At 55.0% G+C, this 14,064-nt stretch overlaps 1 protein-coding gene across 1 annotated transcript; it reads left to right on the forward strand.

Moving 5' to 3' along the window:
• Positions 1-1,744: 1,744 nt before the first annotated feature.
• Positions 1,745-14,048, forward strand: DISP2 (dispatched RND transporter family member 2). Its single transcript, XM_011354905.1, has 8 exons — positions 1,745-1,905; positions 6,710-7,039; positions 7,325-7,354; positions 7,497-7,620; positions 7,904-8,019; positions 8,191-8,318; positions 8,686-8,783; positions 10,116-14,048. Exons 1-8 carry the CDS (start codon positions 1,793-1,795, stop codon positions 13,374-13,376), a joined length of 4,200 nt encoding a protein of 1,399 aa, XP_011353207.1. The 5' UTR covers positions 1,745-1,792; the 3' UTR covers positions 13,377-14,048.
• The last annotated feature ends 16 nt before the right edge of the window (positions 14,049-14,064 follow it).

The raw sequence follows: 14,064 nt of genomic DNA on the forward strand, positions 1-14,064 counted from the left end.
GAATGGGGAGCCTGAGTAGGTTGTCCTGCTGACCTGACATGGGGCCTGAACCAGAATCTTCTCTTTCTAATAAATAGCCTCCTAACAGCCATGTTTTACTCCTAAAGGAGCCTGTCTTCCTTCACATCCAACCTGGCACTCAGGGAGCACTGTGGTCTCTGAGTTACCTAGTCGTGAGAATGGGGTACCCAGCCGGGCATTCTCAGAAGGTTGGCTCAGTGGTCTCCATAGCATATGCTTGTATAAGGCCACCCTTTCCTTTTCACTTCTGCTTTCTCCCATCAAAGGGCCTCAAGTGTGGCCTCATCATCTCTACCCGATCATATATACCCAGACCTGGTGGGCCTTCCAAAGTTCCATCTTGCATGCCTCTCTCTACAGATCAGAAGCCTTCAATGAACCCCTACTGTCCAGATGTATTTCTCACCATTCTCTGAATACACATTGAATTTTCCAGCCTCCTTAACTTTGTACAGTTCACCACCACCACCCCACCCCCATGTCAGGAATGCCTTTCCACCAAGCCAGCTGAAGTTCCACCATCAACATGAAGCCTAGCCCATTAGGAAGAGAGAGGTCCTCTCTCTTTGCATACTGCTTCCTTCTATTGACTATCACATGGGCCTGACCACGCCCTACCCAGTTGGCACCAATGTATGGGCTGGCCTTTTATCTCTAACCGAACTAAGCTACTCAGGGCAAGCCCACCACTTCTTCATGTCTAGATTGACCCATCCCCATCTTCTATCGATCTATGCCTTTCATAGAGTGGCATTTGTACACAGCTTAGGGATATCTATACTCCAAAAGCTCTTGGGTTCTGATGCTCTCCCTAGCCCCATTCTTCAGCCAAGGCATCTCCATACACATACAGCCAGTCTGCTTGCTGTGAAACCCTTTCTGCCCATCCAAATCACATCTGGGTCCCTCTCCACTTGCCAATTGCCAGGCTTCTTACACTGTCCCTATCTATTCTAGTGTTACCACAGCCCTTTAGCCAGCCTGTCCACAGCCCATCACATCTTCCTTCCCTCATTGCCATTCCCTGACCTGGGACAGAAAGTGACTTGGAGTGAGTGGCTACTGGGCACTTCCCAGGCTGAAGTGGGTGTTTCTCTGAGTGTCTCTCCTTTCCCCATCCCCATACTCCGCACTTGAATAACAGGATTGGGGCTCCACGTCTGATGGACGCAGACCCAGGTCCAGGTCCGGGTCCAGACGAACGTAAAGAAAGACCCAACTTGAGCAGGCGCCAAGCCCACTGGGGAGGAGCAGGGGCGGAGGAGGGGTGCGGGGCGGGGGCGAAGCCCCGCTGAACCAAGCAGAGATAAATATGAGACTAAAGCCGCCCCACCTCTTAACCCCTTGGTGTCCTGTACAGTGAAGTGCTGTCGCGGAACTGCTCCCTCTTTCCGACTAGAAAAGTCTGCATTTCAATTGTGAGGCTCTCTATACTGTGCTTGGGGGTCTCCATTCCTGTTCTTATGGGAAGACCGATGCCTCCCAGGAAAAGCCGGTGTGCGGACTACAGTCAGACTGTGGGAGTCCCAACAGCAGACCTGAGTAGAGAGGCCCACACCACCAGCCTGCGGGTCTTAAAACACAGCGAGCCTCCAACACTGGGCAGCCGCGCGGGAAGCCTCTGTCCCCGCCCCCTGGTGCCGCGCCCTGTGGCTGGGCCTCTTGCCTGCCCCGCCTAGCTATCGGCCCGCCCAGAGTTTACGCATGCGCAGAAGATCGCCACCGCGACCGCTTCAGCACCAGCTCCCGGACAGCGGCGCCGCCCACGGGCATGGACCGAGGTAGCGGCATTAGCAGCAGAGGTCCGGCTCCCGGCCCAGGTCCGGAAGGGGAGCAGCGGCCCGAGGGGGAGCTCTTGGCCCCAGACGGCAGCTCCCCGAACAGGTAGGGCGGAGCGCTCCGCAAATCCAGCTCACAGACCTTCCATGCACCCCCGCCTCGGGTATTCCCAGTAGCAGCCGTATGTCGCCCCATTCATTCCCCCAGCTCTTCCCAGAGCCCCTTTCCGGCACCTCGGTGCTCCCAGCCCCCTGGCCACGCCCTCGCTCTGTCGGGTCAATTTTCCCTCTCCCTGATAACCCCTACTGTCAGCGCCCCATTGCCCTCACCGCCCTGGGTACCTGCCCCACCCACTGTTCCTACCTTACCTCAAAGGCCTGGGATTCTCTGCCCTTCCTTTCTCCAAAGTCCCTCCCTCTAGGCCCTGCCCCTGTGTCTTCTCAATAAGCCCCAAGCCCTCAGTGACCTCAGTCCAGGTTCCAGCGTGTCAGTGTGCTGGAGGGTATGCATGTACCGTAGATGGGAGGCTCGCCAAGGTTTGTGTCCTGGGGAAGGCAGATACTCGGTGGCCACGCCTGGGACTGTCTTTGTCCATCACCGTCAGTTTCTACTCTGCCTTGCATGGCGGGCTGCGCACATGTAGGCTCGAGTCTCTGCCTATGGCAGCTACCTGCATTCCCCAGAGGCTCTGAGGCTCAGGCCTCGTTCAGAACCATCCCCAAAGGAGTCCCAAGCTGACTGGACGGGAGAAACACCTTCCTATTGAGGGCCCAGATCTCGGGGCCTCTCCTCTCTCTTCCTCCACCATATGTGTGAGGAAACAGCCCAGCCAGGTAGCAATATGGCACAATTTCTGTGCCCTGCCTGAACTGCCGCCTCCAGAATCCCTCCCCTGACATAACACTGCCTTTCTCTCCTGCCTGGACTAAAATAAGAGGCATTCTTTGGGGGCAATAAGCAGAAGTGGACGCATTGTCTCCAGACTGCTCCAGTTAAAATATATATTCTGTACCTCAGAGCAAGAGGAAGCCCCACAAGTAGAGAAAAATCTTTTCTTCCTCTTGTTAACAGATCAGCCTGGACCGGTTTAGCTACATTTCCATCAGAAAGGCACAGAGCTTTCTTCAAGGGGGTGAGATAGGATGGATGTGGTCCCTAGACCAGGGGACCGCCTGGCACTATAGCCTGCCCAAAGAGCTTGAGGTGGACAGGGCAAGGACAGTGACAGGGCAGAGCAGAGGCCTGGGGCCAGGAACATCTGCCTAGAAGGGGCTAGAGAGTCATTTGGTGCCTTGGATATTTTGCCAAGGATCAGCTCTCTCTGGTCTGCTCACTTCCCCTGCACATGAGGGCCATTCTTGGGCACAGGAACCACTTGCTCTTCTCCCGTAACTCCTTTGAAACTCTGGCCCCTCACTGTACTTTCCCAAGATATCCTGGACACTAATCAGGCAAAGGGACTCAGTTCAATTCAATTAAAGAAACACAAACATGTTCCTGCTGAGCTAAGTAGAACTCTGGAGATAGATGCACAGTGAATATTATGGCAAGCAGATGCATCTGCAAACACACACACATACACACACAGAGTCCCTTACTAATGCATTGACTACAGAGTTGATTCTTTGTGTTTTTAAAATTACCTTTTTCTTTTCCTAGTGACATGAGCTGCTCCTCTACCTATCCTGGCCACTCTGCGGGATCACATGGATGTCCATATGGCTATGTGTGTGAGGGCTTGGGGGCAAGGTTAATGCACATGTACATTGCCTCTTATAAGGCTCCCAAGTGGGGGCTCTGTGTCTGGGGCCCTGTTAGCTAGGCTTTGACTTCTGTGACTTTGGCCTCTTGAGGAGGCCTGCGTCACCACTTTCTATCCGCCTGCCCACCCCAGTCACTTGGCTTACAAGCCAGCTGGCCCAGGCAAGCAGCCCAGAAAGTTGCTCATCCCAGTCAGAGCCATGGAACTGAGAGGGTGAGAATGAAAGCCCCTGGGGAGGCAAGGCCTGGAGTGCTTAACTCGTATTATTAATAAGTCTCCTGAGAACAGAGGGCAGCAGGGGCTGGAAAGACAAAGCTTTTATTCTGAGAAGAGTTTGGCTGTTCTCCTTGGGAGGATTGAGACAAAGGCCTGGTTCTACAGTGGTTGGAATGTGGAGGGCTTCGAATTCTGCCACACTGACAATGATGGGCACAGTCAAGAAGGGTGAGATTTGGGAACAGCTGATCCTAGGTACCCAAAGAGGGATAGAAGGGGTTGAAAGGAAGGGGCTGGGGCCAGGAGGAACCCAATAGAAGCAAACCGACAATAGATGTTAGAAACCCTCTTGAAGAGAAGCTACCTAAGGAAGGAATTGGACTTATGAGGTTTGGCAGACTGGTTAAAGAAGAGTGCTCCTGTTCTCCTCCTGCACTGGCTAAATTTCTGGCTTCCCTTAATGAAAAAGAAACTGACACTCCAAGTGGGTTCCTGGTTCCTAAGACAAGCCCAGTGCTCAGAGAGTTCTCTAAGGCCATGGGCAATTGGAATAGGCACCCTGGCTGTCCCACCCTCCTGATCCCTGGAAAGCATGCCCTGCCTAAAAAGGAAGAACAAAACTAATGGGTCATCTTCATGCCCTCAGGATCCAACCCAGATCAAACACAGTGCCCAAAATGTGATAGGTGCTCAAAAAAGATCTGCAGAAGGTAAATCTTAAACAAGTAGATGTCCATACTTACACACATAAACCCAGGCCATTTATCCAGCTCCCTTTTGGCCCACGAAGATGGGCCCATAAGGTTTTTTTTCTGCCAGGACAATGGTTGCTATGACATTAATGTTATGGGGTCATCTGAGGGCTTGCTTTAGAACAACATTGTTCAAATTCCTATTTTTCTAAATTTTGAGTTAGTTAAAATAAGTATCAGTGATTTAAATCATGAGATCAAATTCTGATGCGGCTTTTGGATACAAAAAGGAAAGTATTTATAATTATCTATGTAGTGAGATTCTCAAGGTATGAAAAGTTCTCAAGTAAAGATATATATTGTGTGAGGTGCCTAAAGAGGTCAAATTATAAATATAAATATACTTCTTAAACTACATGCTCCCTGCAGCACTGAGTGTGATAAGCAGCAGGAAAGCAAACATGTCTTCCACATGCCAGGCTCCATGCCAGGCACCTCACATATGTTATATCAGTTAATCCTCATACCAAACCTGGGAGGGGTCATTATCATCATACCCTCACTCAACAGACAAGAATGCCAATGCTCCAAGAATTGTGTGTCTTTCCCAAGGCCCCAGAGCTAAAGGATGATGAAGCCAGGAACCTACGTCTGCTGCTTCCCCATTTTGCTCTCAGCACAAGGATCATTCTTCCTAGACTGCTATGCCAGCCAGCCAGCCTTCTGGGAGGAAGAAGATAGGCTTGCCTATTCTTTTCAGTTCCTCTACTTGGTCTCTGGGTGGAACCCAGCCTCCATGGGCAATATCCACTTGCATCAGGATTCTGGCCCATGGCCCCTTCAGCAGTGCAGCAGGCAGGACTGGAAGCCAGGGCTGAGTCAGCACACACCTGGCCCTCCTGTGGGAGCTATATAAGCTCTGGCAGGCCAAGTGATCCAGACAAATGTGAGGAAGGAGACAGGGCTCTGTCAAGGCTTCCCAGCCCAGAACTCCTGGGAAACTCTCCATGCAGAGGCCCTCGGCACTCTGTTCTAGATCTGGCAATCCTGTCACTAGGATGGGACTCCACCTAGCCCTGCACTCAAGGAGTGGGGCTGGGTGCCTGCACAGAGTGCTGCCCTCGTGAGTAATTTTGAAGGAGGAATCTACTTCTGACTCCTCCCTAGCAAGTTCCTTGGGAGTGCCAACTCCCTCTCCCAAGTGTGCACACCCTTGCAAAGCAAATCTTCTGCCCCATGGCCCAAGCAGATGCCCTACCAAACTTTCCCCTGGCTACCCCCATCCCTGTGAAGGTCGAACCCTCCTCTGGGCTCTCTTAGCCCTCTGACTTCTTATCTCACAGATGTGGAGTAGGTGTCCACATCTGCCACCTACTATGAGTGCCTGGTGGACAAAGACTGGACCTTCTTCATGCTAGTACCACTATTAGCAGCCTGTCTGGCAGTTAGTATTCATTCAACAAACATTCCCTGGGCACCTTCTGTGTGCAAGTCACGGTTCAAGGCCCTGGGGATAAAGATATGAATGAATGCACCAGACTCTTTCTCTCCCAGAGCTCACATTCCATATAAGAGACAGCTATATAATATAATATCTGGTTGTGGCAAATGCTCTGAATATAAAGCAGGGAGAGGGATGAAGAGCGGATGGGTGATTATTTAGAGAGGATAGTCAGGGAAGACTTCTCTAAGAAGGTAATAGTTGAACTGAGACTAGAATAAAGAGAGTGTGTGAGCCATGCAATTATCTGTGGAAACAAGAGTGCAGCAGATGCTCAATAAACGCCTCACAAGAGAATGAACTGACAACTGTAGCAGAAAGAGCACAGGAATGCAAATCAGAACTGGGTTCAAGACCCAGCTCTTCACACCTCACTGAACCTCAGTTTTCAAATCTATAACCAAGGAAAAGACTTCCCCTGTGGGTTTTTGTAAAGAGTAAATAAGATCATACATGTAAAAGCATGTTTATTGCCTAGCACAGTGTTTGTCATATAGCAGGCTGCCAATAATGTTTTTTCAGTGCATGGACAGATGAGGTAATGAGACAATGGACCCCATGAGGTAGGTTGTGGTATAGACCTGGGGCCCCCACCCTTCTTGCCTTTCCTCCAGGTCTAATAATAGAAAAACCCAAGCCCCTGTCTCCTTGTCTCAGCTGGCTTGCTGAATAATGCTAGGGCACAGGGTGACCCATCACTGTCCCCAATCTGATCTTCCCTGCCTCCTCTATCCCCAGGTCCCAGAGCAAGGCTGTGGCCCCTGAGGCAAGCCCAGAGAGAAGCTCCTCCCTCCACAGCTGCCCCCTTGAGGACCCTTCCAGTTCTTCAGGACCTCCACCAGCAACTGCCACCCTCCAGCCTGTGGGCCCATCCAGCCCCTTGGCCCCTACCCACTTCACTTATGCCCGGGCACCACAGGAATACCGGGGTGGAAGTTCCCTGCCAGGGCTTGGGGACCGGGCAGCTCTGTGCTCCCATGGCTCCAGCCTCAGCCCTTCCCCAGCCCGCTCACAGCATGATGGGGCCTGGAAGCCACCATCAGTGCAGCACCATGTGGTCAGCGTCAGGTAAGAAGGGGTCCAGAAGCCTGCCAGCTGCCACTGGATGGTAGAGCAGGGCTTAAAACTGGGGCCAACTCCCTGAGCTCTGGACTCCATAAGGAGGCAGCCCAGGATGTCCCCTGCATCTAATGGAGGAGGCAGCCTGGATGGAGGAAGAAGTAAGGGTTGCAGCTGGGGAGTGGGAAAGTCTAAAAGGGTTAATTTTATACCATCTTCTTCTAACCCCCAACCCCTACCTCCCACCTTACAAGAGGACTCTGGCAAGCAAGTGTCTTTTCTTCTCTTCCACAGGCAGGAACGGGCCTTCCAGATGCCAAAGAGGTAGGTTTAGGGTGACCAGGCTGTGCCTAGCATAGCCCCGCCCCCCCCTTCTTGGCGGTTCCTATGCCCACTCTAGGGCGGTTCCTAGGCCCTTCTACCACACTCAACTCCAACTCATGTGGGCTCTCTTTCTCTTTCTCAGCTATTCCCAGCTGATTGCCGAGTGGCCAGTGGCTGTGCTACTGCTGTGTCTGGCTGTCATCCTCCTCTGCACCCTGGCTGGGCTCTTGGGGGGCCAGCTGCCTGACTTCTCCAAGCCTTTGCTGGTGAGGAGCCAAAGGGAAAGAAGGGGGCCCTCCGACCTGACCACTTCAGCTAAGTCTGGGGCAGAAAATTGGAGTGGCTCAGCTTGGGACAGGATGGCAGTGGTGGGCTCTCAACCTCCAGAGAGAGCTGGGGAGATGGTATAGAGATGATACTTTCATTCAACAATCGAGGCAGGAAGGCTGGCCTTCCCTGTTCCAGGGACCCAAGGGGGCAGAGCCAAGAAGGGCCAGATGGAGAAGCCCCCTCCTGCTTGCCTGATCTTCTCAGCCCTCCTCCCTACAGGGCTTTGAGCCTCGGGACACGGACATTGGACGCAAGCTAGTGGTATGGAGAGCACTGCAGGCCTTTACAGGCCCCAAGAAGCTGCTTTCCCTTTCCCCAGACCTTGAGCTGAATAGGTAATGAGTTTTCATCTTTTCACTGCTGGGGGAAGTAGGGAGGGGCCATCAGGTGATCCTCTCATAGGCAAGTCAGAGGAGCTTGCTGGGGCCCCTGGGGAGTAGTATCTGGCCTCCTCTGAGCCCTCCACCCTTTGATGGTACCTGGCATCGATTTTCTTTCTACCTCAGCTCAAATCCCTACACCACTCTGAGCCCTGCACTCTGGAGCAGTAGCCAAGAAGGCATGGTCCGGCCCCAGAGGATGGTGGAGCCGCTGGAGGGCAGAGAGCAGGAGAGCTTCTTCTGTGGCCCCCCTGGTAAGCTGCAGCCTGGCCAATTCCTGGCTTTAGTGGTGATCCCCACCCCACCTACAAGAACAGGAGGGTTCCAGGAGAACAAATTTGGGGAGACAGAACGCGAAGGAGGCCAGCTGGCCACAATCAAAATAAAGAACTTGGGTTATATCTGGGAAGATAAGGCAGGTCTCAGGTGCTCCAGCCACGTAGGGTCAAGCTGGTTGTGGGTGGGGCACAGGAGCTGAGATGCAGGCCCAGAATGAAACAGCCAGACACAGGTTTCAGGATCCTGAGAATCTGAATCTCGTTTGGCCCCAAGTAAGCATCTTCCCTTTGGTGGGCCCAGGACCTGGGGTCAAAGGGCTGAGTTCTGGGGGATGTGTTGCAGAGAAGAGCTATGCACAGCTGGTGTTCATGTCCACCTCAGCGGGCAGCCTGTGGAACCTGCATGCCATCCATTCCATGTGTCGGATGGAACAGGACCAGGTGAGCTGACTGGGGAGATGTCAGGGGTTGGGGCATGGGGTGCGGGGTTACCAGAGACCTGATCCCAAAGAAATACAGCTGAACCAGGACTGCTAGGGTGGACTGAGGAAGAGCTTAGAAAATTATTCCAGCCCTGCTGAGTGGCTCCAGGTTGGGTGGGGAAAGAAGAGTCAATTGTTTTCAGAAGAGTCAGGACCAGTGCAGAAAGACAGACTATGCAGAGCCTGGGGATTCCCTAAAGGTCCTAAAAAGGAGCCTCAAGAGCTGTTGCAGAGGCCGCAGCCCATGGGCCCCAGCCCCATCAACCCAAATAGTGCCAATGTAATCATGCTAGCTAAGAGAACCCATATACCATAACGTTTGCAGAAAGATTTGCCGCTAAAAACAGTGTGAACACCACTAAGTAGCCCACACTGCTCACTTCACACAAGGGTATCTGAAATACCAAAGACACTGGGTAATAACATGTACTCTGGAGTCAGATGTCTGAATTCAAGGCCATCTCTAATACTCCCTAAATGTGTAACTTCAGGCATGTTTCTTAACCTCTCAGGAGGTTATATACCTCGGTCTTTGTACATATAAAATGGGGATAAGGATGGTATTTTCATCATCAATATGTTGTGACAATTAAGATAGAATTTGTAAAACTACAGCATAATGACTATCAATAGTAATCTCTCTGTAAATGCCACTATTGTCACCATGATCTCAGATCCAAGACCATACGGCCAGCTCGTAGCAGAACAAGGCCTCTGGTTCTCAGACTGGTGCTCTCTGTAACTGCACCAGCTATTGTGCACCAGCTACTGTAACTGCACAGCAGGTGGGAGAGAAAAGGAGACATGAGGTCTGAAAAAGAAACAGCCCTTCGCCTAAGAAGGTTTAAGCAGACCAGGTTACAGAGAGAGTGGGCTAAGGTTTGGCAGTGCCCCTGATCCTGGGGCACTTTTCTCGCCATTTACTTCTAGTTCCCTGGACCTTTGGCCCTATTCCCTCTGTGGCTGCCACTTCCATTCTTCCTCCTGGCTCAGGCAGTGCAGAGTTGGGGTGGATGGCCTACAGGGGCCCTTAGGGCAGGATCTCTCAGGCTGAGGCCTTGGCAGTATCCCTGAGTTTCCTCTTTGATGGAGTCAAAATATAGCTGCTGACACCTGGGCCAGGAGCCAAAGGCAGCTCTGAGATGAGCCAGTTATGCCAGGCTGTCGAGATATGTTTCTGCCTCTGCCCTGCACCTTGAAAGGAAATGAGAGGGTCTTGGACAGGGCTGGGGAAACCTGGGCCCTTGCACTGCCCCTGAGCTCTACTTGCTGTCTGTGCCCTACCCTACAGATCCGCTCCCACACCCACTTTGGGGCTCTGTGCAAGCGTACCACAGCCAATGAGTGCTGCCCCAGCTGGTCCCTGGGCAACTATGTGGCAGTGCTCTCTAACCGCTCCTCCTGCCTGGACACTACTCAAGCAGATACAGCCCGTACACTGGCCCTACTGCGGGCCTGTGCTCTCTACTACCACCGTGGTGCCCTGGTGCCCTCTTGTCTGGGACCCGGGCAGAACAAGCCACCACGCTGTGCCCAGGTTCCCACCAAGTGCTCCCAGAGCAGTGCCATCTACCAACTCCTGCACTTTCTGCTGGACAGGGACTTTCTGAGTCCCCAGACCGCTGACTACCAGGTGCCCTCCCTGAAGTACAGCTTGCTCTTCCTGCCCACTCCAAAGGGTGCCTCCATGATGAGCATCTACCTGGACCGCCTAGCCACTACTTGGGGGCTCTCTGACAACTACACGTCCATCACTGGTATGGATCTGGGCCTCAAGCAGGAGTTGCTGAGGCATTACCTGGCCCAGGATACAGTGTACCCCTTGCTGGCCCTGGCCGCCATCTTCCTCAGTATCGCCGTCTACTTGCGCTCTCTCTTCCTCACGCTCATGGTGCTGCTGGGGGTGCTGGGCTCCCTGCTGGTGGCCTTCTTTCTTTACAGAGTGGCCTTCCGCATGGCCTACTTCCCCTTCGTCAATCTGGCAGCGCTCGTCCTGCTCAGCAGCGTCTGTACCAACCACACTCTCATCTTCTTTGATCTTTGGCGCCTCAGCAAGAGTCAGCTGCCCTCTGGGGGGCTGGCGCAGCGTGTGGGCCGCACCATGCACCACTTCGGCTATCTGCTGCTGGTCTCCAGCCTCACCACGGGCGCTGCCTTCTATGCCAGCTACCTGAGCCGCCTCCCGGCGGTGCGCTGCTTCGCCCTCTACATGGGCACCGCTGTGCTGGCGCACTTGGCGCTCACGCTGGCCTGGCTGCCCTCCTCCGCCGTGCTCCATGAACGCTACCTGGCGCGCGGCTGTGCGGCCCGGGCATGGGGCCCGTGGGCCGGCAGCGCGCCCCGGAGGCTTGCGCTGGCGCTGCACCGGCGGCTCCGCGGCATTCGGCGAGCCACAGCGGGCACCTCGCGCCTGCTCTTCCAGCGCCTCCTGCCCTGCGGCGTCATCAAGTTCCGCTACATCTGGATCTGCTGGTTCGCAGCGCTTGCGGCAGGGGGAGCCTACATCGCTGGCGTCAGCCCCCGCCTGCGGTTGCCCACCCTGCCGCCGCCCCGCGGCCAAGTCTTCCGGCCCAGCCACCCCTTCGAGCGTTTCGACGCGGAGTACCGCCAGCAGTTCCTATTCGAGCGGCTGCCCGAGGGCGAGGGTGGCCACATGCCCGTGGTTTTGGTGTGGGGCATTCTGCCCGTGGACACTGGGGACCCCCTGGACCCTCGCAGCAACAGCTCACTGGTGAGTGACCCTGCCTTCTCGGCCAGCGGTCCTGAGGCCCAGCGCTGGCTGCGGGCACTCTGCAACAGAGCTCGGAATCAGAGCTTCTTTGGTGCCCAGCCGGAGGGCTGGCCCACACTGTGCTTCATAGAGGCCCTCCAGCACTGGATGGAGAGTCCTGGTTGTGCCCGCCTAGGGCCTGGCCTGTGCTGTGGCCATTCAGGATTCCCCTGGGCACCCCAGCTTTTCTTGCACTGCCTCAGGATGATGGCTCTGGAGCAAGGCCCCAATAGCACCCATGACCTGGGACCCCGCTTCAATACCGAGGGCAGCCTGGCTGCCCTGGTTCTACAGTTTCAGACCAACTTCCAGTATAGTCCAGACTACAGCCAGGCCCACCACTTCTACACTGAGGTCAGCCACTGGCTGGCAGCGGAGCTGGGCAGGGCACCTTCCGGCCTCCGCCAGGGTTGGTTCACCAGTCGTCTGGAGCTGTACAGCCTGCAGCACAGCCTGAGCACAGAGCCTGCTGTGGTGCTGGGCCTGGCTCTGGCGCTGGCTTTTGCCACACTGCTGCTGGGCACCTGGAACGTTCCACTTAGCCTGTTCTCCGTGGCAGCTGTGGCAGGCACCGTACTGCTCACAGTGGGGCTCCTGGTTCTACTTGAGTGGCAGCTCAACACTGCCGAGGCTCTCTTTCTCTCTGCCTCTGTGGGCCTCTCAGTAGACTTCACCGTTAACTACTGCATCTCCTATCACCTGTGCCCACACCCGGACCGTCTGAGCCGTGTGGCCTTCTCGCTGCGCCAGACCAGCTGCGCCACGGCCGTGGGGGCTGCAGCCCTGTTTGCGGCTGGTGTGCTCATGCTGCCTGCCACAGTGCTGCTCTATCGCAAACTGGGCATCATCCTCATGATGGTCAAGTGCGTCAGCTGTGGCTTTGCCAGCTTCTTCTTCCAATCTCTCTGCTGTTTTTTTGGACCAGAAAAGAACTGTGGGCAGATCCTCTGGCCCTGTGCCCACCTGCCGTGGGATGCTAGAACTGGGGAGCCTGGTGGGGAGAAGGCAGGCCGTCCACGATCAGGGCCAGTCGGGGGGCATCCCGGGTCCTGCACAGAGCAGTATGAGCTACAGCCCCTGGCACGGCGCCGGAGCCCCAGCTTTGACACCAGCACAGCCACCAGCAAACTGTCCCACCGGCCCTCAGTGCTTTCTGAGGATCTACAGCTACATGATGGCCCCTGCTGCTCCCGGGCCCCACTGGCCCCTGCCTCCCCAAGGGAGCTGTTCCTGGACCACCAGGCAGTCTTCAGCCAATGTCCAGCCTTGCAGACATCCTCCCCCTATAAGCAGGCTAGCTCCAGCCCCAAAACCCGGGCCAGGCAGAACTCCCAAGGGCAGAAGGCTGAGCCCATGCAGGCATCACCGGAAGCCCCAGCCCATGTTCCTAAGCCAAAGGCTGCAGAGCCACCTGATTGCCTCTGCTCCTCAGCCAGCACTCTGGAGGGGCTCAGTGTCTCCGACGAGACATGCCTAAGCACCTCTGAGCCCAGTGCCCGTGTGCCAGATTCTGTGGGTGCCTCCCCAGAGGACCTGGATGAAACTAAGCAATCAGTACCTGAGCGGGGCCAGCTGAACGAGAAACGGGACACCCTGTGGCTGGCACTGAAGGAGACCGTGTACGACCCATCACTACCCGCTTCCCACCAGAGCAGCTCATCCTGGAAGGGCCGTGGAGGGCCAGGGGATGGCAGCCCTGTGGTGCTGCCCAACAGCCAACCAGATCTGCCAGATGTTTGGCTGCGCAGGCCCAGCACCCACACTTCAGGCTACAGTAGTTGAGGGAGGCCCAGAGAGGCCGGACCAGGGCACAAAGCCTGTCAGGGATGACAAGGTAGGGGCAGTGCCAGGCTTGAACCTGGTTGTGTTTCCCCACATCAGCATGGAGAGGTCTCACCCTCCAGCTGTGGACTTTAAACCCTGCCAAATGTTCCAGCCTTGGTCCCGGCTGCTGCTTACCCCCCACATCTAGAGGATTCAGTAGGGAAGGTCTTTGGAAGGAAACACCAAGTTCTTCTTGTGACTTGCCGAGGGCTCATCTGCCCCTACAGTGCCAACAAGGACCCACACACTGGAAGGGAGAAGGCCAGATGTGTAGCACCAAGTATCAGGGGAGGCTGACCTGGCCCCCATGCCAAGTGGCAAGAATTTCAGTGAGACTTAGGGGCCTAGTCCTTAGGACCCTGCAGAGGTACCTCACCAAGCAAAAGAGCCCTGGGGAAACTTGGGAGCCTCTTGGGCCTCCCACCTTTCAGGGGCTCTTTATCAGGATACTGCCTTCTCTTTGGGGAGCTCCTCTAGACCAGAATTGGGCCTGGGCTTCTGTCCTGAACAGCCCTACACCTCCCCCGCAACCCACACACACACACCCCAGTCTGACCAGAAATGCAAGGCCCTGTAGAGATGGTGGCTGGGAGTGAAGCGGGAGGAGAGCTGGTCAGCCTTGGAACATCTTCATCAGAAGCTGCTC

This window comes from Pteropus vampyrus, unplaced genomic scaffold (genome assembly GCF_000151845.1).
Source record: "Pteropus vampyrus isolate Shadow unplaced genomic scaffold, Pvam_2.0 Scaffold19, whole genome shotgun sequence".
Taxonomy (NCBI): Eukaryota; Metazoa; Chordata; class Mammalia; order Chiroptera; family Pteropodidae; genus Pteropus; species Pteropus vampyrus.